The sequence below is a fragment of the Neospora caninum genome, chromosome X, assembly GCF_000208865.1.
Source record: "Neospora caninum Liverpool complete genome, chromosome X".
Classification (NCBI taxonomy): domain Eukaryota; phylum Apicomplexa; class Conoidasida; order Eucoccidiorida; family Sarcocystidae; genus Neospora; species Neospora caninum.
In genome coordinates this window covers 4,764,355-4,785,457 of record NC_018396.1, presented here as the reverse complement: position 1 = coordinate 4,785,457, position 21,103 = coordinate 4,764,355, and the positions used below count along the sequence as shown (strand labels likewise).

The following is a 21,103-nucleotide window of genomic DNA, read 5'->3' as shown; positions in this document are numbered from 1 at the left end:
ATTGCCAGACGCAACACGCGCATACCGACATTTTCATGGATGTTTCATTGCATGAGCAAGTTAGGTACGGAGTCGGCTTTCAAGCGTCTCCTTTGAAGGGGCAAAAATGACTGTGCACGCGCACTCATGTAACGGACATTACCGTTGGCTGCGGGGTCATCCATTTCTGAATAGGCTTGTCAGCTCTTTCGCGTTCCCCGGTGGATTGCAAGCTCCAACTGACCCATATCGATGCGTAATGGCACGTGGTAAAACTTACACGGACTGACAGCAGGTCCTACCCCAAAACGTAATAGTGTAAGCGGTACCACGAGAGTATATTCGCTTGCAGCCTTGTTCCATAAGGGCTTGGTTCTGTTGTACAGAGGTTGCAGACCTGAGCGTACTTCGCGTTTCCTCGGAGAACCTCAAACGAATGAGGCGCCAGGGACACAGAATGTGGCTTTTTTTCCGCTCTTGGAAACGACTACCAGAACAGCTATGTTCTCCTTGTCGACAATTTACCCGGCATCGAGCTCACACGGACAACCGAGATGAACACCGTAGGGAGATTTGTTGTTCATCGAAAATTCTTACCCGTCGTCTGTCCTCACTTGCCGGTGGTAGAGACTGATCGTTGCTGCCATGCTCACCGCTTTCTGAAATCGGAGCTGGCTTGCGAGACTCAAGACAAGCAAGACGAATGGAGGATGAAGCGACAGACCTGTTTTTTCTGGACTCATCAACGTTCGCTATCTTCAGCGAGCAGGGAGGTGAGTCATGGGGACTGGATCTGACAGCCTCTCTAAAAACACGGGGAGCTAGAGGATTTTTCTAAAAACCAACAGTCCCTGTTTTCGGCGAGCAGAGGGGTGCCTCTGGCGCGGAGGCGCGAAAGGGTTCTCGAGAGCATCGTTTGCTGCCGCCGCGACGGTCCCCCCTCCTCCCCGTCCCCCCCTCCTCCAACCCCGCCCCCCTTTCAGGACAGAGCCCGACGGAGCGACTGTCGGCAATTGTAGCTCTCATCTGCAGAAGTAAAAACTGGGAAAATGTCTCGCTGTTATACTCCACGCATTAAACACATCTTTCACGGGTCTGTAGTTTGTTTCATTCAGTGTTCTCATGATTCTCTCCTGTGTCTGCTAACAAAGAGTAAAACAATGACACAAAATCCAGGGGCCTTCAAGACCGCCACGACGGTAGCTGCTGGCAGGCGGACGGTGTTTTGTCGTCGCTTGTGTTTATGGCTGAGTGCTTCTTTCCTCGTGGTTTTCGTTTGCAGTTTTCGTGTTCAATATTCCGATGCTGAAAAAAACGAGTGTAAATCGGACAAGTCGGTTTTGCAGCTCGTCGCAAAAGATGCTACCCCAGTTGATTTCACATGCGGGAATGGCGTTAGCTATCTGTATCCCCCCTACAGGTCCGAGGCGACGCAAGTATGCAGAACGTCGGCTTGTACAGATGTTGTAGGCATGTCCCTTACAAACGTTTCGTTGGTATCGCAGTCAAACGGCCTTTCGATTACCACAACCGATGTTCAACAAGCGAGCACAATTTATTTCCAATGCACAGACACAGCTACAGAAACACACTTATCCCGTCTGGATTCCAAACCACCCGCCGGCCGGAGCTCCTCAAAGAAAGCCTGCACGGTTCAGATTTCAATTTGGGGACCACCGAAGCAAGGATTTAGTTATCCCGTACCCAGTAAGTTTGCAAACAATTCCGTGCGACCACATCTCCTCACATCACACCTCAACTATACCGTCTGGAACACCTGCTGTCAGTTCTTTGTCTATGACTTCGTTCTGCATCCCATCTTGAGAACACTTGCTCAAACAGAGGGAGCAAAAAGGAAGGAATGCGGTGAGAAGTTGGGTTTTTCGTAGTTAAAACGGAGTCTCCTACAGCCCCCACTGCCCGGGGTCCATTCATTCTGTACCTCGCAGAGTACGGTAAACCCACCTGCGTATTCGGGGTTTCCGAGAGTTGAAGGAATGTGCTGATAAAGCGAGGAGTGGCCAACGTGCATAGGCAGTAGACTGGAGTGAAGCAAGTAATAGAGACATGGGTCAAGCCTGAAACCAGTGAAACATACTGTTTCATCATGATTTCGGGTGCAGAGTTATCTAGTCCACACAGCTTCGTTCCTGCGTCAGTCGATGAAGAATATGATGGAGGGAAATGGTGGGTGGGACAAGCTGAATATAAAGGCATTGTTGCTTTAGCAGCTAACAGCGAAGAATGGGAGAACCAGGCTTTTTTTATGAACACATGTCGGCCTTGGTAACCGCAGATGCGGGTATGATTGTCCCCTGTCCAACACACGAGGCAGAATAGCAGGGATAGTGTCGCTGCTTCTGTTGAGAAAGATTGGCGGTAGGAATCGTAGTAACCTTCTGAGCGTCAATGCGGTGCCTCTGGAGTTGACCGTACATAGTTATTCTACGAGCAATTTTGGTTATCCAAGGGTGCTCCAGGTGTCTTGCCGGCGACTTGAATGCGTGGCAGAGCCACGTCTGGAGTGCCCTGTAGAGCTCGGGCAGGCCTCTCGCCTTGCGTGCTCCCGTGTGGCTCTCATGGTATCTTTTTGTGCTCTGAGGATTTACTGTGTGTTTTTGTCATTTCTAGGCACCTGCAACTCAGACAATGGTCCGCTCAGGCTGGAAATCACTTCTGCTAGTCAATCGGTAACCTTTGCTTGCGGGAACGACCAAAATCTCACGCCAAAGCTTTTTGATCAGATTTGCCAATCAGACGGGTGCGAATCCACAGCCCCACTGGCAGATACTCTTGCCGGTGCTTCGCTGGTGCAGCACGCGTCCCCGGAAGGCAATCCGAACACACCAGCCTACACATTGACAGTACCACAGCTGCCAGACGAGAGTCAGACGCTTTTTTATAAATGTGCGACGGGCACGGACAAAGATGCCCGTGCCAAAGATTGCAACGTTGTCATCACAGTCGCGAAAGCAGCAGACGGCGACGGATCAAGTGGCCCGTCTTCCGACACCACAACCATACCGCCTGAGACATCTGGAACTGGTGCTGAAAGGTGGAGCAAGTCGCTGGCTTTCTCCGTCTTCAGTGTCGCTCTGCTGTTGACGAAAATGATATGAGGTTATTTTGTCTTCTCAAGTCCTTCAACGACATCTGCCCAGTTTTCTGGCGATAGTATTACTTCTAATGATCAGCGTCTCCGGCCGAGCTAGCCTGCACATCCAGCATCCCCCAGGGCAGAAACAGAGTTCCACGTAACGCCTCCCGTTCTTCTGGGGTCGAGCCCGTGATGACTTAGTAGCAGCGGGGGTTGGCAGGCCGAAATTCGGTTTATTTGGAAACGATCGTGCCAGCGGGAGGGCGCGAAAAACACAGATAACCAATGGTTTCCGTTCCCTTCAGTTACAGGTGGCCGGCTGCACAGTGAGGTGACTGGGTTGTGTTCCTGGTTTTGTTGATGAGCGGGTTGGGTGAGCCGGGCTCCACCTCTGTTGTTTGAGGGTATCCTTCGACCGTTCCTTTCTTTTTCTTCAAATGCCACACAACGATGTGGCGATTTTCTTGGCGCTCTGGTGTGCAGCAACAACGTCGGTGTGTGGGAGGGGGGTCAGGTGAGAGCTGTACTCGTGAACGGGGAGAAAGCGTGTCTCCATGACAGGACATCTGAACATAGTTCCCCAATTCTACGTTTTTTTTGTGCTGGCCGAACATTCAGCCCACGTCTGACGGAAACGTAAGCCAACTGGTTCAACATATTGGCAGGATGGGCTCAAAAGGCGGGGCAGAGAATCCCGGTGAATGACCCCGCCGTCCTTGCTAACACCGTCTGCCTAGATATGCGATGTGTGGCAAATCAGGTGACAAAAAAATTGGTGATAGAAACGTTGTGGACGATAGTCAGGTTCCGCCTGTTTCTCGACTTCATCAGCCGCTGGCGGGCTGTGGTTCTCGAGGGGAGAGGGCAGTGAATGTATAGTTTTGAAAATAAGGAACCATGGAGACACCGCTGCTGGCGAGAACAATTGACGGCAATTTATGGAAAAAATTCTAGGTAGTTGAACTCGTCGGCACCTTAGGTTTCTTGAGTTGCTCTTGTAAAGCCGAACGTGGTCGCCTTTTCGAGCCGAAATGGATTTCCAAACCGAGCGAGAGTATGTTATCATTTTTATGTGGACCATAGTATGCGCATGTGTGAATGCGGTGTCATTTTCTAGAAGTATCCCGTGAAATGCGCAGAAATTGATTGTTCTCACCGACTCCCCGTGTAATGTGAAATACTGGTAGTCTGCGTGATTTTTCTATAGCTGAATAGTCTCGCCAGCATTTAGCTCATTCCTCCTCAGGTGGATTCAAGCCCCCACTGAACCGCATCGACGCTTGCTGATACGTACTGAAGCTCAACCAGACACAGTGAAGCAGGTCCGTACAGCTGCTGGTGTAGCGGCAGTGTAGACGGTAGTGCGAGTGTATACTCACTTGCAGTGTCCATCTTTATTAGCGGCCTTTGTTGTTCTGAGATTTTGGTCTTGCGCGGGTGTGGGGATGGGTTGGAAAGCCTCACTCGACGAGGCCACGGACGGACGACAACGGTATGTCCCCGCACTGAACAACATCCATCTTGGCATGCGTGTTCTATCTCTTGGGAACGGCTAACTAGACCAAAGAAACAGTGCTTGCTTGCGACACAAAGGCTGCTGCCTACATAAAATCGGCTACCAATCGATGCTCCGCACCCGCCGATGGCGGTGACCTGTCGCTTCTACCTGAGCCGCGGGTTTCTGGCAAGGGACCTGGAAGGTGCCGCTGCGCACTGGAACAGAGGGGACAGCGGAGAGACAGGAAGGCTGCATGTTTCTCGAGGCAGCCCCGTTTTTCTGTATTTGGAAAATTGAGGAGCCGGGACGCGTGAGTTGATTTGCCATGCTTCATATCAAACACGCGAAGAAGAGTGGGTTTTTCGCGAGATGAGCGCTGTCCGTTTTCGGCGACCCACAAGGCGACAGCCGCACGGACGGGCTAGACATTTCTCAGTACCTCTTTTGGCGGCTGCCGCAATCCCCGCGGTTCGTCCATTCCCCCTACAAGACAGCCCGCGATTATTGCTACGAATTTCAGCACTCAGCTATTGTAGTACAATTGGTAGGCAGCCCTCTCATCTACAATCTACAAGAGAAGCGCACCTGCCACATTTTTGGTGCTTTGTTATTCCATTGTCTCGTGTCTCTGTTGTATCCCTCGGCAAGCAATATAAGAATGACCCAAAATCCAGGGGCCTTGAAGACCGCCACGACGGTCGCTGCTGGCAGGCGGCCAGTGTTTTGTCGTCGCTTGTGTTCATGGCTGAGTGCATGTTTCCTCGTGGTCTCCCTTTGCAGTTTCCGTCTCCAATTTTTAGTTGCCGAACAAAGCCAATGCACAACGGGTAAGTCGGTTTTGCAACTCGATGCAAAAGGCAACGACCCAGTTACTTTTTCGTGTGAGAGTGGCGTTGAGCATCTGTATCCCCCTCCCCCGAGCACCTCGGGTGTCAAAAAGGTATGCGAAACGTCGGATTGCACGAACGCCGTGGACTTCACACTTGCAGATGTTACATGGGAGCCGCAATCCACCGGCGGTTCGATTACCGCAACATCCGTTCAACAAGCGAGCACAATTTATGTAAAATGCACCTCCGCGACACAGACCGTCACACTCAGTCGTGACGGCATAACGCCCGTCGCCCAGAAGCCCTCAGAGAAAAACTGCACGGTTCAGATTTCAATTTGGGGACCACCGAAGCGAGGATCTGGTTATCCCGAACATAGTAAGTCTGCAGACAATTCCGTGCGACCTCAACTCTTGACATCACACCTCAAATGCACAATGCACCGGCCGGAACACCTGCAAAGAGGTCTTTGTCTGTGGCTCGTTCTGCTCCGCAACTTGCAACTATTTTCTCAATCAGAGGAAGGAAAGGTGGAAGGACTGGGGTGGGATTTCGGATTTCCTCGGCAACACCGGAGTCTCCTACAGTCCCAATTGCACGGAGCCAAAACTGCATCTGGCGAATAAGGGTTCGTACCTGCGGGCGGGGGGTTTTCAAGAGTGGCACGGAGGTGTCGTTGGAGCGTGTAGCCGCCAAGGTGGACAGGCGGTGCGTTGTAGATAAAAAAGTAGTCGCGATATTGGACAAAGGCGGTGTTTGTGAAGCAGACTGTTTTGTCACGGTCACGAGAGCCGAGTTGACGAGGCCCCACAACATCGTTCGTCAGTCAGCGAACAATATAATATTGGGCGCAAAAGGTACCAGAGAGATGTTAAACGTAGATGCTTTGTCTCGTCAGCAGCTACAATCGAAGTATAAGAGAAGCACCGTTTCTAGTGAACCACAGCCGGTCCCACCAGCCTCTAGGGCCGGTTTGCGAGAGTCCCCTGTCAAACATATCAAGATAGAATGGAGGGTATATTGTGGTGTTGTGGCGGCGGTGCCTCGCGGATTTGCTTTGCTTTCCTGGGACGTTATTTGGAGCAGCTACCGACTGAACCGATAGAAGCTCCTGGCTTATTTCCTTTGCTGTTGTTGAGGGAGTACTGGTTTAGATCTTGAATGTCTTTGTTTACCGGATCCAAGTTCTATTGTGCTATATCGGCGCTTGGAATAGAAGGCGTGTGCGCGACGCTGCTCTGGCTCTGTAGTTGATGGTACATAGTTATTCTACGAGCATTTTTGGTTATCCAAACGTGCTCCAGGTGTCTTGCTGGCGACTTGATGGCGGGGCTTCGCAGCGCCTGGAGTGCAGTGTACAGGTCGGGCGGGCCTCTCGCCTTGCGTGCTCCCGTGTGGCTCTCATGGTTTCTTTTTCTGCTGAGGGTCTGCTATGTGTTTTTCTCTCTTCTAGGAACCTGCCAAGGAGACAATGATACGCTCAGTCTGGAAGTCACCTCTGCTAGTCAGTCGGTAACCTTTGCTTGCGGGAACAACCAATATCTTACTCCAGAACTTTTTGACAAAGTCTTCACAGCAGACACATTCAGGGACCAGGTTCGTATAAAAGAGCGTCTGGCTGGTGCTTCCCTAGTGAAGCACGCTACCACAGCAGGCACCGACAATCCTCCAGCTTACACGTTGACGGTGCCGCAGTTGCCGGCCCAGCCGACGACTCTGTATTACAAGTGTAGAAAGACTGGCGACAAGCAAGATGCTTCGCAAGACTGCAACGTAGTCATCCAAGTGGCGAAGGCAGAAGACGGCGGCGAAGCAAGTGGCACATCTTCCGAAACCACAACCATATCGCCTGAGACCTCTGGAAGTAGCGCCGGAAAATGGAGCACAACGCTTATTGCCTCTGTCTTCAGTGTGTCTCTGGTGTTGACAACTATGTGGTGAACCCTGTTTGCACTCACACATCATTTCGTGATATTTTTCCGTTTTCAGGCGGCAGCATCAGTTCTAATAATCATTGGCTCCTGCAGAGCTAGATACACATTCAGCGTCCCCCCGCCGTACAGAATTGAGTTAGGCACAAAGCGTCCGGTTCTTCTGGGGTGGAGCGCGTGGTGACAGCAGCATCCAGAGGTTGGAAAGCCGATTTTTTGTCTATTATGATCAGGCGCGGCCAGCAGCAGGGTGCGAAAACCGGAGACCACCACAGGCTTCCTCTTCTTGTTTTTATCTTCCACCGGGATGCGGAGCTGTACGGTTACTGGTTGCTGTCCTGCCTTGTGCTTGAGCGGGTCATGCGGGACGGACTCGCTCTCGCGTTAGGGAGGTACCATTCGACCTGTCGTTTCAATTTATCAAAAGCGACACAAAGACGTGGCGATTTTTTTACACTCCGGTGTGTGGCAAAGAGCTTGGCGATGGGAACACACGTCGGCAGACAGGTGACCATATGGAAAGAGAGGAAGAGTCTCTCCCTCCAAAGAAATATGACTTTGGCTCTCCATTTCCGGATCTGTTTATGCTTTCTTCGCATTCCACACACGTATCACGACAATGTTGGCCAACCAGGTCAGCAGATTGATCTGACAGACGGGACAAGAAAAGCGGGGCTTCGGCGCAGCGTCCTCGCTAACTTTGTCTCCCCAGCTCATTGACGTATAACAAATCAGGTGATACATTTGTGAGGTACGTAGCTTGGATGAGAGTCGAGTGACGCTTGTATCTCGACTTCATGAACGTCACCAGCGTAAGCGTTATCGAGGGGAGAGGCCAGTCAATGAAGGGTGATGAAAGAAGGTACCAGGGAAACACCGCTGATGGCTAAAACACGGTATGTTGATTCGGCGAATGCTGCGCACTTGAACTCGTCAACGCCGGAGGTTCACTGAGTTGCCGAAGTAATATGAGGACCTCTGTCTTGCAAGACTTTGCTGAATGCCAGAGGCCAACGCTTCAAATCATGCCCTGTGTATGAGACTTGTCGCACTGCTGATGCGCCAACAACATGTATATCCAGAAGCCGTATGTGGAACTGGATGTCAGTCATATGAGAGCTAGAAGGCTACTCGCATCTGCCGATTGGTTTTGTCAAAAACAATAGCGTTGTCTCGAAAGAAAACGAGTGTATGCTTTGCTTACACTTAAGGGCTGTTTTAATGATGAATACATACTTTTCGCTTTAACTACGTCGCCGCGAGGCTCCCTGTGGCGGTATAACTATTACCGTCAAACCAGGGTAAGGATTAATTATGTCCGTCTGTGCATCTAAGTCGATACCCGGTTATATATTTTAGACGCTAACTTCCCGGCTAAACAGCCATTTTCTTTGAAACACACTTCTCTTCTCGCCGTTGATATGATCTCAAAGTACCCGAAGCCATGTGATCTATATATCTTAACGGGATGTTAGACCGAACCCAAAGAACCTCAGCCGTACTGGCCTTTCTCAGCTCTTGATGCCCTCATTCACAGCCTGGCCGCGAGTGTTAAGAAGCTAAGGGCCAAATGATCCCTGTGATTCCGTATCTCGCTTTGAACAAAAACTTGTAGAGCTGTCATGTAAAAAAGCGTCTTCTCCAGAATACAATACTACAAGCGAGCGGATTATGTTCTTTCCGTCTCTCGAGTTGCAGCTTATAGTCTGACAGAAGTCACCGTAGGCGCCACTTTTGCGGAGTGAGATTCGTCGGCGAAAGCCGACCTGTCGTTTGCTATCCTGTCTAATAACAGATAGCAGACGAGAGGGCGGGAGTACGTTGGCAGATGCTGGCTCCAGCAATGGTCCTTGGTACATGACTAACAAAGACAATCCGTTCGAAGTGGTACACGATTGCTGCCACCGTCGTAGAAGACGGCCTTCTCTGCGGTTCACAAACAAAGATGTAAACAAAGAGGGAAAAGAGACAGCATATTTACCTTTTCCGGCCAAGACGAAGGAAAGCCAACCCTGGCGTCGGACACTGCGTGCGACTTGACGTAAAGGTGACAGATGAAAGAATAGTAGGAAGTGACGCGCGGACGCATCAGCGGCTTTTCCAAATCTTTAGGATACGGATATTTGGACTTCTGTTCGCGACGGGGTCGTCAAATTGTTGTATCTCGACCTCAAGGCCTGTTGCGGAAAGCGTGCGGAACAGCATCTCGTCCGTTTTTTCCGAACGCGTCTGATGAGAGATGTAGGCCACCAAGGGAGAAGGTCTCGAGCGTATCTTCTCTGTTTCTTCGGTCCTCGTCTCACCAGTGGTCTGCAGCATCCACTTTCGATTCTCCTCAAAGAACCAGTCAATCGTCTTGACCAGCGGTTCTACGAGGCTCGTCAGCCAGACAATATCTGCCCCAAGCAGCACCTGGACTTCTCCAGGATTCAGAACTCCGTCAGAAATCTCGGCAAACTTATCAGGCTCATTCCAGTCTAGTGGCCATACAGACACCTCGCTTTTCACTTGCTCGACGTACGGGTCCATGGTCGTCTGCGTCTTCACGGCGTCATGTGCACTCCCGTTACTCTCCTCAGCATCTGCGGTACGTGCAGAAGACTTCCTCTCTACAGCGAAGTGCCTATTCCGTCTGATATTCTCAGCTAACGCCTCCAAGCAATATGGCAAGTCTGTCACGATAACTTGATTCCGTTGTGGGCTTGTAATGTCGGCATTGGTGCCTGAGACGCCGATACCTGCGATATTCGACACTTGGCTGGTCTGGCGTACGTCTCTCTGCGTCGCACAAGCATCCCTGTCAATTCCTTGGCACGTCTTCACTTCTCCCTCGCGTCGCTGGTGATCCCGAGACGCACGTGTGGCAGCGGCGAGCGCCGCAGCCGCTGCAAGGCCAGCGACGCCGACACCCGCGCCCAGTTCCAGCACGACTCGGCGGGGTGGTGTGTTTCCCTCTCCTGGTGCTCCCTTGTTAGATCGAGGCACCCTCGAATCTTTGGCAGACGAGGATGGCTCACGCGCTTGGGGCAAAGGGAACAGACGCTGAGCAACGAACCTCGCAAGAACCACGCTGCCGTCCCAGATCGACTTCCCTGATTGGAACACGCCACGCAGAAGAACCAATGAACAATCGAGAAGGCACGAGCAAGGAAGACGAGCGCATACGAGCCGAAAGAGAGTCCGGGAACAAATCCCAAAGACCCCAAAGCTTTACACAAGCGGCTTCGCACCCTATACTGCTGCGTGCAATACGGCTGCGCGTTTAGCCTGCATGCTAGGAGTCCTGACAGGCAGCAGTTCACCCTCTCCCATCGACAAGGATGGGCCACAGGCAGCTCTGCTTGCTTCATTGGTTCGTGTGTAGTCGCCCGTCCCCCTAGTTAGATACGAGTATGGAACTATGCGCAAGCTTTTGACTTCGCAGCTTCCTGTAGATCCCCTGATACCAAGATTAGTGAGAAGGCATAGGCGCTCGCGCCAATGACGATCTGAAATACACCTTTTTATGCCACGTTTCTCGCTCCTTCGTTTTTGTCCTATCTCCCCCTTTATCTCTCTTGCAGAAGGCGCGTTCACCAATTGGAACAGATGCGCTCTTTCACCGAGGCCGCCAGTCTCCCTCTCATAGGTCCTCACCGGTGTCAGCATCTTGCTGAAGGTGTGCAGGGCGGATGCGCGAATGTCCTTCTATGTAGAGTGGAAATCCATGGACTTCAAATTCGCCTCGAGCAAAGTCGTAAGGGAAGCGTTTCCACTCAATTGCAAGCACCGGCGGAGCTTGGTGCACGTTCCCGTCTTGTGAGGAACCCTCCTCCCCACGACTTGCTTTACTCGAAGTCGTGTTCTGATTGCCATTGTTTCTGTCAGCCTTCACATGCGAGCGAGGTCCTTTTTCTTCGTGTTTTACAGGTGTACGGGAAACTCGCACATCATTCTCCATGCCCGTAGCGTCTGTGCTTTGCTCTTCCTTTTCCGGTCGACTTTTTCCCGTCACAACCTGCGAAGCGTTGCTCCGACGTGCTCTAGATTGTGGACGATGTTCACAAGGCGCACAAAACCCGTTATTTTCTGCAGACCACATGCGCACGCCTACTGGGCACGATGTAAAGGAAGTCGCAGCCGCATCACGTGCAAAAGGGTGAACGGGGTTTTCGGGGATGTCGGCGGCGCTCTCGCTACACGCTGGAGAGTTTGTGTCAATTTGCGACTCCCCTAGCAGTTCAGCTGCGTTGGAGGCGCAAGAATCCCCAGGGGCATGCTTCATACTAAGGGCTGAACTAGGAAAGTGGCTTTCCACTTCAGGCGAAGAAAGACTATCAAATTTGTCGGCGACATCAGGCCTTGTCTCCTGGTTATGCGGGGGTCCATGAGCCCGCCAGAGTGTAGAAGATTCGGCGCATCCACTCAGGACGAAAGACGTTGTGGAAACTGCGGCCAGGGCGAGAACAAAGACAACAGTAGAGCTCGGGACAGGAAGAGAAAACATAATTCTTCCAGTCGCCATTGCGATCTACCGCAGCTGTAGTTGGCGCGTTGGAGTCTCTGCCAATAGCGCCCGTTCCTGCATGCAACTAATCGCCATTCGCATTCTTTTCCTCAGAACTTTTTCCTACAAACGGTGCCCCTGGAAAATGCAAGAAATGAAATTCGACTGGAGAAGTTTTGAAGGTGGCAACCCATCGTAGGATGGCAATGACAGTCACCATGCGTTCATCGGCCACGTTGAGAGACACCGGCTTGTCACGACGCGCAGCAGCACATAACCGCGAAATTTCGATAGTTCCACCAAGCACCAAAAGGGCAAACGATGTACACGTAGAGGCAGACTCTGAGTACCAGATCGCTTCTCTTCGGATGAACTTGCCGAGATATATTCACCCGAAAGTGCGTGCGCTTGAGGCGTACTGAATCAAATCGGGGAATGCCAAGGTTTCGTCGCATGCATCCAGCATGCACATGCACTATCTCACGATGGGAAACGTGGCAAGAAACTATTCGCTAGACGGCTCGTACTGATCGAGCACCCGCTCTAAGAATCCGTTTACTCTTTCCTGTTAGCGAAGAATTACATGGTACAGCAAGCAAGCAAAACCAGCTTGCCTCTCTGTCTAAGCGTACTCTCCTGTGGTGTGCAATCTGTTTTTCAGGGGGGGAATTTGCGCTTTTATAGTTCGTGGACCACACACCTATCGCATCAAGCCAGCGTTTCTTGGGTTTTCTTTGTATTAATTCTGGCTCAGCGACATATGCTGTGATCCAGTCGATCACTGCTTTCCTTTCCAGGCGGCCTATTAGTTTGGCATGTACGCTCACTTCTCATGTGTAAATGTGCCTCGTCTACGTACGCTGTCGACTCAAGCACTGATTTCATCTTCAAAGTTGGCAGCCAAGGAAGTGTACAATGACTTCATGCGAATGTGCATTCTCCTCATTCATTCACACATTCGAATGAACCCTTTCCCGCAAATTAATCGGAAGACCAGTGACGGGGTGCCCAGAGTATGCGTATATGTGAGCATAGCTTGCTTTTATGCACGTAGCACAAGTTCCAGAACTGCGTGCTCGTGGACTTCCAGGATCATACACGAAACTACGGACTTGGGTTAGCTGCTGGGTCGTTGCCAGAGTAGTAGCAGAAAGATCCTGAAGTTGGTGTATTGTTGTCCAGACCACGCTTTCTGGAGAACGCTTGATTTTCCCTCGCGGAGTGTCGGAGTAACACTTAGCCACACAGAGGGAATTTATTTTCCCAATCTCTCGACAGTATTCGAGCAGAGATCGAAAAGGTAGAGTTTTGAATGTAGTAAAACCTCAAGAAGTTGGAATGTAATTGTACCGAGCCAACCAGATCGCTGGCGATCGCGCCTGGACTGGTGGAAGCCTACGACTGACGAAGGCTTCGCCTGCTTGCAAGTGAACCTGTCATTTAGAAAATGTTTCCTGTTACATACAGAAACAAATATTGACAGCGAGCCATGCACCCGCTCTTCCATGCCAGAATACATGCATATATACACATGCATGCATGCGTGACCCATACGGTTCCCGTCGATCATGAGTGTCCAGAATATCTCCGCCTTGACGTCTATTGATGGTGTCAGATGTGTTTTAGTCGTAAGCGTGACGGATCTGTTCAGACGATCATTGGACGATTGTTAACTTTACAGGCAGGGTCACTTGAACCAGTTGGACGATTCTTCGCTTGAGAACGCCCGAGAGAACCCCCAGGCCTCGCGTGCTGGCTAGGCGTCTGGAGTACACGAGCTCGATATTCCCTTCGTACACACCAGGGGGGAGCATGAGTGACTGAAAAAGAATTTCCACTTCTCCGATAGGATCTGCAGTTCCGCCGACATGTAGTTCCGCGGGGGATAGTGAGATGAATTGAAGCTGACTAAGAACAATAGCCCGATACGCGTTCAGACGGGCTCCTGTGAGAGAGACATTCGCATGTCGTTTATCCGTGATGGCACTTTGGACAAGCACATCCACCACTTGCTGAGGTTGAAGCATAGGATTGTAGGCGAGGATCTCTGCGGCAACGCCACTGACCATAGGTGCCGCCATTGACGTTCCGCTGCTCAGGCGGTATCCACTCCCCATCCATGTGCTGGTGATGTTTTCCCCCGGTGCTGTAAGGTGAACAGTATTGTGGCCATAGTTTGACCATTTCGGTAAGGCACCATCACGTGCATGAGCTGCCACCGTGATGGTCCAGTCCCTTAAGAAAGAAGCTGGGTAATACGGATCCTTCGAAATATCCATGCCATCATTTCCTGCTGCGATAACAAAGACGCTTCCACTCGCGTCAGCGACTGCCTCCTTCAACAGAACTCCCAAAATCTGAGTTCCTGGGCCTGAGGACAGAACAGCGACACCCGATAATCCGCGTACTCAGTGGGACGGCTGTTCAGAAGAACGATGTACGGACGATCCGTTTTGGTGGTTCACTTCCTGACTGAATAAGACGCTGACTGCTCAAAAAACACGCCGGCACCGGTTGGGCCTGACTGCGTGACGAGATGGCGACACTTTTTTAACCTTCAAGAGTCGCATGCTTTTCCTGATGACTGATTATTAGACAAAAACCGGGTACATTTCGTTTCCGATACGGTAAAAAAAGGAACTCTGGGGTCTCGTGACGGGGCCAACACCGCTGTCTTGCAGCCCGTTTCTACGGACACAACCACGATGAGGGAAAAATGTTTACTTTGAGATCGGTCTCCAGAGATATGAGTCTATACGCTATGTGGGACCAATGGAAGACGTACAAAACGTGAAAAACACGTAAGTGACTTCTTTCTGGTCCAGAAAAATTGAGGTTTTCACCTGAGATGCCGCCCCACGAATTGGTAATAACTTTGGCACCATTGTCGAGAGCGTATCGGATTGCCGGAATTGCATGCGACACATCTCCTTCTCCCTTTTTATTAAGAATCTTCAGTGCGATGATCCGAGCGTGGCTGCTGATGCCGGACACTCCTTGGTAATTGTTCCTCTGAGCTCCAATAATCCCTAACACATTCACAAAACATAAAGAAAGTATATGTGAGGCACATGCGAATCTCACACCAGCACACCACAACATCCTGAACTGAGTGTAGAATGCGCCCAACACAAGGATAGTCTAGACATGAACCGCTGTCCAGAAAACAAGTGCCGAGAGGAACCGGAGTGGATCAACACAAACACTTCCAACACCGCACTACAAGAGCAGCAGCGGAACACTTGAGTCAGGCAGGAGGAGTGGATTAGAGAGGCAGTACACCTATTCATATGTATATTTCTATCTATGTATATATATATATATATGCGTATTAAGGCTTATAGTGTTTTCGTTTTCTGGCGTGACCGGGTCACGAGCGGGAAAGCCAGTTTTTCCAGTCGCAGTACTCCTGTGTAAGCCTCCCCCCATTACATACTCTCTTGCTCGCTTGGACTCTCTATCTCAACACCGAAACAAGAAGGAAGGAAGGAGGCACTACGAACCTGCAACATGAGAGCCGTGACCGTTGTCATCCATAGGGTTATTGTTCCCGTGCAGAAAATTCCAGCCATACACATCATCGATATAACCGTTCTGGTCGTCGTCAAATCCAGGCACGCCGTTTAGCTCCTGCTCGTTGACCCAGATGCTCTTTGCAAGGTCTGAGTGGATATAGTTGACTCCTGAGAGAGTAAGCAAAAAAACTCCGATCGACTGAGACTGGGAAGGAAACGTGTCGGTGCTATTAACGGACAGCCAGAAGCAGCAACTGCAATGTTTGACACACGGAGGACCCAATCCCCTTTTCGTTGCTCGGTGTTTCACTTGCTTATCTCACAAGAATGCCACACGGCTGAACAGATGAATCGCGGCTTTGTGTGGCCACAGGCGTGATCGCCGTCGCCTGGTGAGGCGTAGTTCAGGGTCACACCTGTATCAATAACAGCAACGAGGACTTCCGGTTTCTTCCGCTTGTCATCCTCCTGAGGACTAAGACTCAATTGCCACGCCTTGACCATGTCAATGCTGTTTGTATCAGCTGAGCTTTCGCCAATTGCTGGACCTCCACCTGTTCCCATATGGCTGCCTTGTAGTGCGTGCAGCGTTGCGCTGGTCTTAGGAGAGGGACTGGAAGGCCCGTTTTCCATGTCTCCTTCCAGTTCTTGGACATCTGCTTTATGGGTCTCTGACTGGAGAGTCGAGGCACTGTCCGGCGTCGTCTCACCTCTTTCGTCCTCCCAAATCTGTTGATCTGTTTCTCCTCCTTGCTCATGTTCAGCCTCCTCGGCAAGGGCTGTGGATCGGATTTTCTCGCCGGTTACGTTCTTGTCCTTGTGGCCAGCAGCCGCACAGAGCTGTCTCACCTTTGCAAGCTGAGAGCTGCTTGGCGTCGGCTGCGGGGGGCCAGCTGTCCCTCTTTCTATTGCTTCTGACGCTCTTCCCTCCAGTTCTTCTCGCGCTCGCATGTAACAAAACTCTGCAGTCATATGCGAATCCTGGGGCGGCGACCCGAGCGCCCACTGCAGGGTGAACAGAGGATCATTGGGAATGACCGGGCCCCCACTTTCCCATTCGCCACTTTCTGAAACTTGTGGAGTTCTCTGCAGTGACCGTTTTAAGTTGTTTTGTTGATCGGACTGCTCTCGAGAACCCAGTCCCCGGCCCCCGTGTGTCTCATCGAGAACACGCTCTTCTGTCGAGACTGATGATGTCGCATATCGCCCGGGCCCGCCAACGCCCCTCAAATCGAAAGGCCGGTCGTTACCGGCGATAAAGGTTTTGTTCAGAAACGCGCTTTTCTGTTCTGCGTTTCGAGAAGGGAAGGTGCTTCTCGCAACCGTGCTCTTCCCACGTGCGTTGTTTCGTCCTCTACTATCTCCACCTGCTGGGCCCAGCGCCAGCCGCTGTTCCGCGTTAGCTGGTCTTGTTTTAGCTTGTTCCCCTTTCGTTTCATTCTTTGTTGGGTGCTTCGAGGTACTCGAGGCAGGCGCAGATTCGTCTCTATCGGCCGACATCGTGTCACTTTCCATTACGGCAGAAAATGCTTGCGCATGGATCGGCGCGTCCGGAGCGAGGAATAGAATGTCTCCGACGTAATCGTGAGATGCGAACTCCTTCATGAACGCTTTCAATGCCTCAACATCTTCAAAGTTGTTCGCCGGGTCTGCATCGTGTCTGGTCCCTTCAACCCGTGCGCGGTAATGCTGGAGGGACAGCTTGATAAGATCCATTCCACACAGTTCGTCGTCATCCAAAAGCCTCCTTCTTACCGATTCTCCGAGCTTACTGTTTTCAGTCCCATTGTCTCGGTTGTTTTTTGCCCCGCGTCCTCCTTCCAGCTTACCACCTGTTCCAGGTTCCTGTGCGTGTTCTGATTCGTACATCCAGCCACCACCAGAATCTGAATTTCCTTTGCTGGTCCTAGCGCCTCCTGTTGAGGCTGTATTGTTCCCGGCTCGTGACACAGGATTTCGCCTCGCTTCTGCAGAGTCTCTCGAGGATGTACCAAGACCAAAATTCGAATACTTCGTTTGAGCTGCACTTGCATTAACCGCCCGTTGGTTATCTATGTGATTCTCGGCCCGCTGCCATGTTTCGTCATGGTGGGCTTTCTTTCGCAGTGATCTTTTCTGAGGCAGCCTCCGGAAGAGGGTTTTCACCGACTCGACTTCCGGGCTCGCAAAGCTTTTGAGCATCCGATCCAAGACTTGCAGTCGCCGAGGTGGGGCTCCGAGCGTGTCGCCACTCAATTCTGGCAGCCCTGGCCGTGACGCCTGCTGTGTCTGGCTCTCATATGGAAAAAAACCCGCTGCGCGCGACTCCCACGATGACGAATTATCGTTTCGGTTAACGTTAGCAAAAGTAGAGGACTCCACAGTGTTGTTTCTGGGCCGAGGAGCGTTCGGCCAGAGCTCGCTAACTCGCGACAGGTCGAGAGGAAAAGCTGGATTAGACGACGATGAAGAGGCCGATGTGGTTCGGCGGGAATCCCGGAGGCTGCGGATGTCAATACCCAGATCGGGTGGCACATATCCACACACGCGACGTTCCGATTCTTCCTTCGCGAAGGATGACCGGTTCAAATCTGGCTGAGCACAAGGCACGCTCACGTGTGGCTCCTCGTCTGCAGTTGATATCCTTGGATCTTCCGGAAGTGCTTGAGAGGGAGGCACTGAGAGAGAAGGCATCTCTCCCTCCACATTCACTACCGAGGAAGTGGGACTCCACTGCCCGCTCTCATCCTGTCCAACTTCCTCTTCCTCTTCTTCCAGGTCCAGCGCTTTAAGAGCGAGCAGTTCACGGTCGGAACAACGCCAGCCAACCAAAATACGGTCATTGTAGAAGAGGGGGCGACCTGTGTCCTTGTCTATCGGGCTGCCTAAGGCTTCCACATTCACAACGATCATCTGGGACTGACGCCGGTCAGGCATCGAGAGGCTGGTTTTCGTGGTTTTTCGTTTCGGCAGGTTCGCGGTCGGTGAATCAGCTTTTGACGAGTCCAACAGCGTGCTCGGCGAAGCATTCGTAACGGCACCTCTCGTTTCCGACAGGAAGTTCACGTTGCCCGCACCTTTCTGTGAGGATACTGGTACGTTGTCTCGCTTTTCTGAGTCCTGTGCTTTGTCATGGTCCAGCAAGCTGGCAGCAACCCGAAATTCGGTGGCCTCACCTACAAGCTGGTGCAGTTTCTTCATTGGAGAGCTTGCTTCTAGGTTCCCTACGTTGTGAGAAAGACTCTCTGGATTGCTGTGTGACTGCCAGTTGTTCGTGCTGTCTATTTCTTGCACCTCGAGTTTTGATAGTGGCAAAGCGGGGCCTCGTTCCTCCCCGAGTGAACCAACTGATGTGGAAGAACTTTGAGCGCCGCCCCGATCGCGGCTAACGTCTTTTGTAACCAATCCGAGACCCCTGGCCTCTCCCCGCCTCCCCGAGATGCGACTGCTGCTGGGGAGGTCCAAGTCCGAGGCGTCACTCCGAACGCTAGTGGCTAAATCACTGGTGATTGCCGCTCCAACTTGGAGGCGAACAGACTGAAGCATACGCTGGGAGGTAGACCAGTCCACTTTTCTCGTTTCGGCTGCCAGCAGCTTAAGGGAGTGTGACCACCCTTCCCAAGGTTCCACTGGCAAAGCATCGTACGCGAGGGGGTGGAAAGGGTTATCTGGGACAGCTGGGTTTGCCGACGAGGGGGCTCCTGTTCCCCTTATGCTATATGATTCCCCCGTGGAAGAATTTGGTGCCGATGGCACTTGCCTCCGATATTGCCAATTGGGAGTCCCTTGGATGCGGCCGCCAGCCGAAGTCGGGATTCCGGTTGTGCTGCGTCCCAGCCCATCTAGTGAGGAGGAGCCTGCATATTTCTCTGGCGCTTCACTACCACCCGAGGAGGGCCTTGCGTCTCCGGCCCCCGCAATGGCCCTCTGGACTCCGTTGGCTCTTGCAGCTAACTCCGGCCTCCGCCGGGGTCGAGTCCCCCCCCGACGATCATCGGAAGGCGTGACCGCAGGCGCACCTCCCAGGTTTGCATGGTAATGCGGATGTGCAGCATCACTAACGTGGAAGGGGCTGCTGGCTGTGCCAAGTCGTCGACCTGCGTGGTATGGGACTGGGGTAGGAGACTGCTGGACGGACAGGTGTTCCACCTGTTCAGGGGAACCACTATCTCTCACAAACGCGCCAGCAGAGAGGCACGGACCGTCACTCGTGCGGCAATCTAGATCAGGACGATTTTGCTGGCGTTCACGATCTCGGCGCATTTGAGATTGCCTCTCTTCTATCTCGTGCATGAACAGAAGATCCGCAGTTCGCTCAATGGTCCTGGCCGACTTCTCGAAGTTGGCCGCAGCTCTCAAAAACACCTTGGCTTTCTCGTTAGCGGTGAGAGAAAACGGAAGGGTCAAGCGTTCGCCCTGCTTCAGAGTGACGTCGAAGTGTGTTCTACTGAGCTTCAAGTCTTCAATCGGAAACCAGCCGTCCTTGTCAGCTTTTGCATTCAACACAGGGCTTCCTTCCACCGGGTGTCCCACTTTCGGGCCTGAAAGAGGTGTTGCTCCTACAAGCCTTGAACCGGGTGACGAAGCAGCGACATTGTCCAGTACATAACTGCCGATGCTAACAGTTGGGGGGAGCTGCGGCAATGGGACGGACTGCTGCATCGAGGGCGTCTGCGGGCTTTGCTGGGAGGCTGATACAGGGATGTGGTAGGTTTCTTTTTGGCTGCTTTGAAAAGAGGAACCACCTTCATGAGCAGCCGGAAAGAAGTCCGCCACATGCTCGATGGTCTTCACGGCTGGAATGGCTGAGGATATCGCAGCCGAAAACGTTCCCGGGTGATTAGAGGACGGGAGCATGTCAGACGGCGGGGTGGGGAGCATCGTAGGTATGTCTGTATCGAGCTCGTTTTGAGCGGGGAAAGGAATAGATGGCGTTCGGTGATAACTTGGCTCAGAGGCTACTCCTCCGACGATCGATAAGAGAGGCACATTGGGTAGTCTCCAGATTACGGACAACGACGTAGTACACAGCAGCGCACTGAAGAGCCAGCATGCCAAAACATCGAGGCATGTAGCACGCCATTTGCATATTCGAGGACACGAGCATGCAGCTGTTAAACCGCAGTGTCTGCTGGAAGGCAACTGCACTGGTCGGTGGAGATGGCCTCGTTTTGACTTGAACAGTGTTCGCGACTTTCCACCCTTTTCGGTGCTAGAACATCTGCCTCGCGCAGGCGAATGACACGGCCTGGAAGACAGCACGTTCGAAAGGGAGAAACTTTGGCCATGCCGTCGCGCATAAGGAAGGTGCGGCTCTCCATGTCCCCCCACAAAAGAAAAGATCCTTCTTTTGAGATCTGACGGACTTGAATTGCAGCACTGAGGGAACAAGAACCTGTCTGCGGCGCGGAACTGCCGGATATCATCGCCAACTTGACACCGCAGACGTCCGTGCGTAGGCTCTCCTAATGCCCTGTGTTCCATCGTGAACTGCCAGTATAACTGTTCCAGAGTCTCTGAAGACTCCCTGAAGCTGAAGTACTACGCCTAACTTTTGTCTATCCCTTATCCGATTCTCGCCGGTCAACAAATGCCAAACAGACTTGTTGTTTCCGGTATCGCAGCCTCCACAGGAAAACGGTTGCTACTGAGCATTATCACAATCCGTCCAGAACCAGCTTCGTTACGAAACAGAGAAACAGACTGAACGGTTCCCACGTTTCAAGCGGGAAACGAATATCTCCAATGCCTCAACATCACGATATGCCACCGACGTGGAAGACGTTGA

At 52.0% G+C, this 21,103-nt stretch overlaps 4 protein-coding genes across 4 annotated transcripts; 2 read left to right on the top strand and 2 right to left on the bottom strand.

The window, feature by feature from the left end:
* Positions 1-1,139: 1,139 nt before the first annotated feature.
* NCLIV_050250 (SRS domain-containing protein) lies at positions 1,140-3,098 on the top strand (the record flags this gene model as incomplete). Its single annotated transcript, XM_003884578.1, has 2 exons — positions 1,140-1,686; positions 2,626-3,098. 2 exons carry the CDS (start codon positions 1,140-1,142, stop codon positions 3,096-3,098), a joined length of 1,020 nt encoding a protein of 339 aa, XP_003884627.1.
* Positions 3,099-5,232: 2,134 nt separating this feature from the next.
* NCLIV_050240 (SRS domain-containing protein) lies at positions 5,233-7,345 on the top strand (the record flags this gene model as incomplete). Its single annotated transcript, XM_003884577.1, has 2 exons — positions 5,233-5,782; positions 6,873-7,345. 2 exons carry the CDS (start codon positions 5,233-5,235, stop codon positions 7,343-7,345), a joined length of 1,023 nt encoding a protein of 340 aa, XP_003884626.1.
* Positions 7,346-9,423: 2,078 nt separating this feature from the next.
* On the bottom strand, positions 9,424-11,416 carry NCLIV_050230 (conserved hypothetical protein; the record flags this gene model as incomplete). The annotated part of the gene is made up of 2 exons (XM_003884576.1): positions 9,424-10,427; positions 10,972-11,416. The coding sequence occupies 2 exons, from the start codon at positions 11,414-11,416 to the stop codon at positions 9,424-9,426; spliced, it is 1,449 nt and encodes a 482-aa protein (XP_003884625.1).
* Positions 11,417-13,476: 2,060 nt separating this feature from the next.
* On the bottom strand, positions 13,477-20,196 carry NCLIV_050220 (putative subtilase family serine protease; the record flags this gene model as incomplete). The annotated part of the gene is made up of 4 exons (XM_003884575.1): positions 13,477-14,192; positions 14,665-14,850; positions 15,325-15,504; positions 15,753-20,196. The coding sequence occupies 4 exons, from the start codon at positions 20,194-20,196 to the stop codon at positions 13,477-13,479; spliced, it is 5,526 nt and encodes a 1,841-aa protein (XP_003884624.1).
* Between the last annotated feature and the right edge of the window lie 907 nt (positions 20,197-21,103).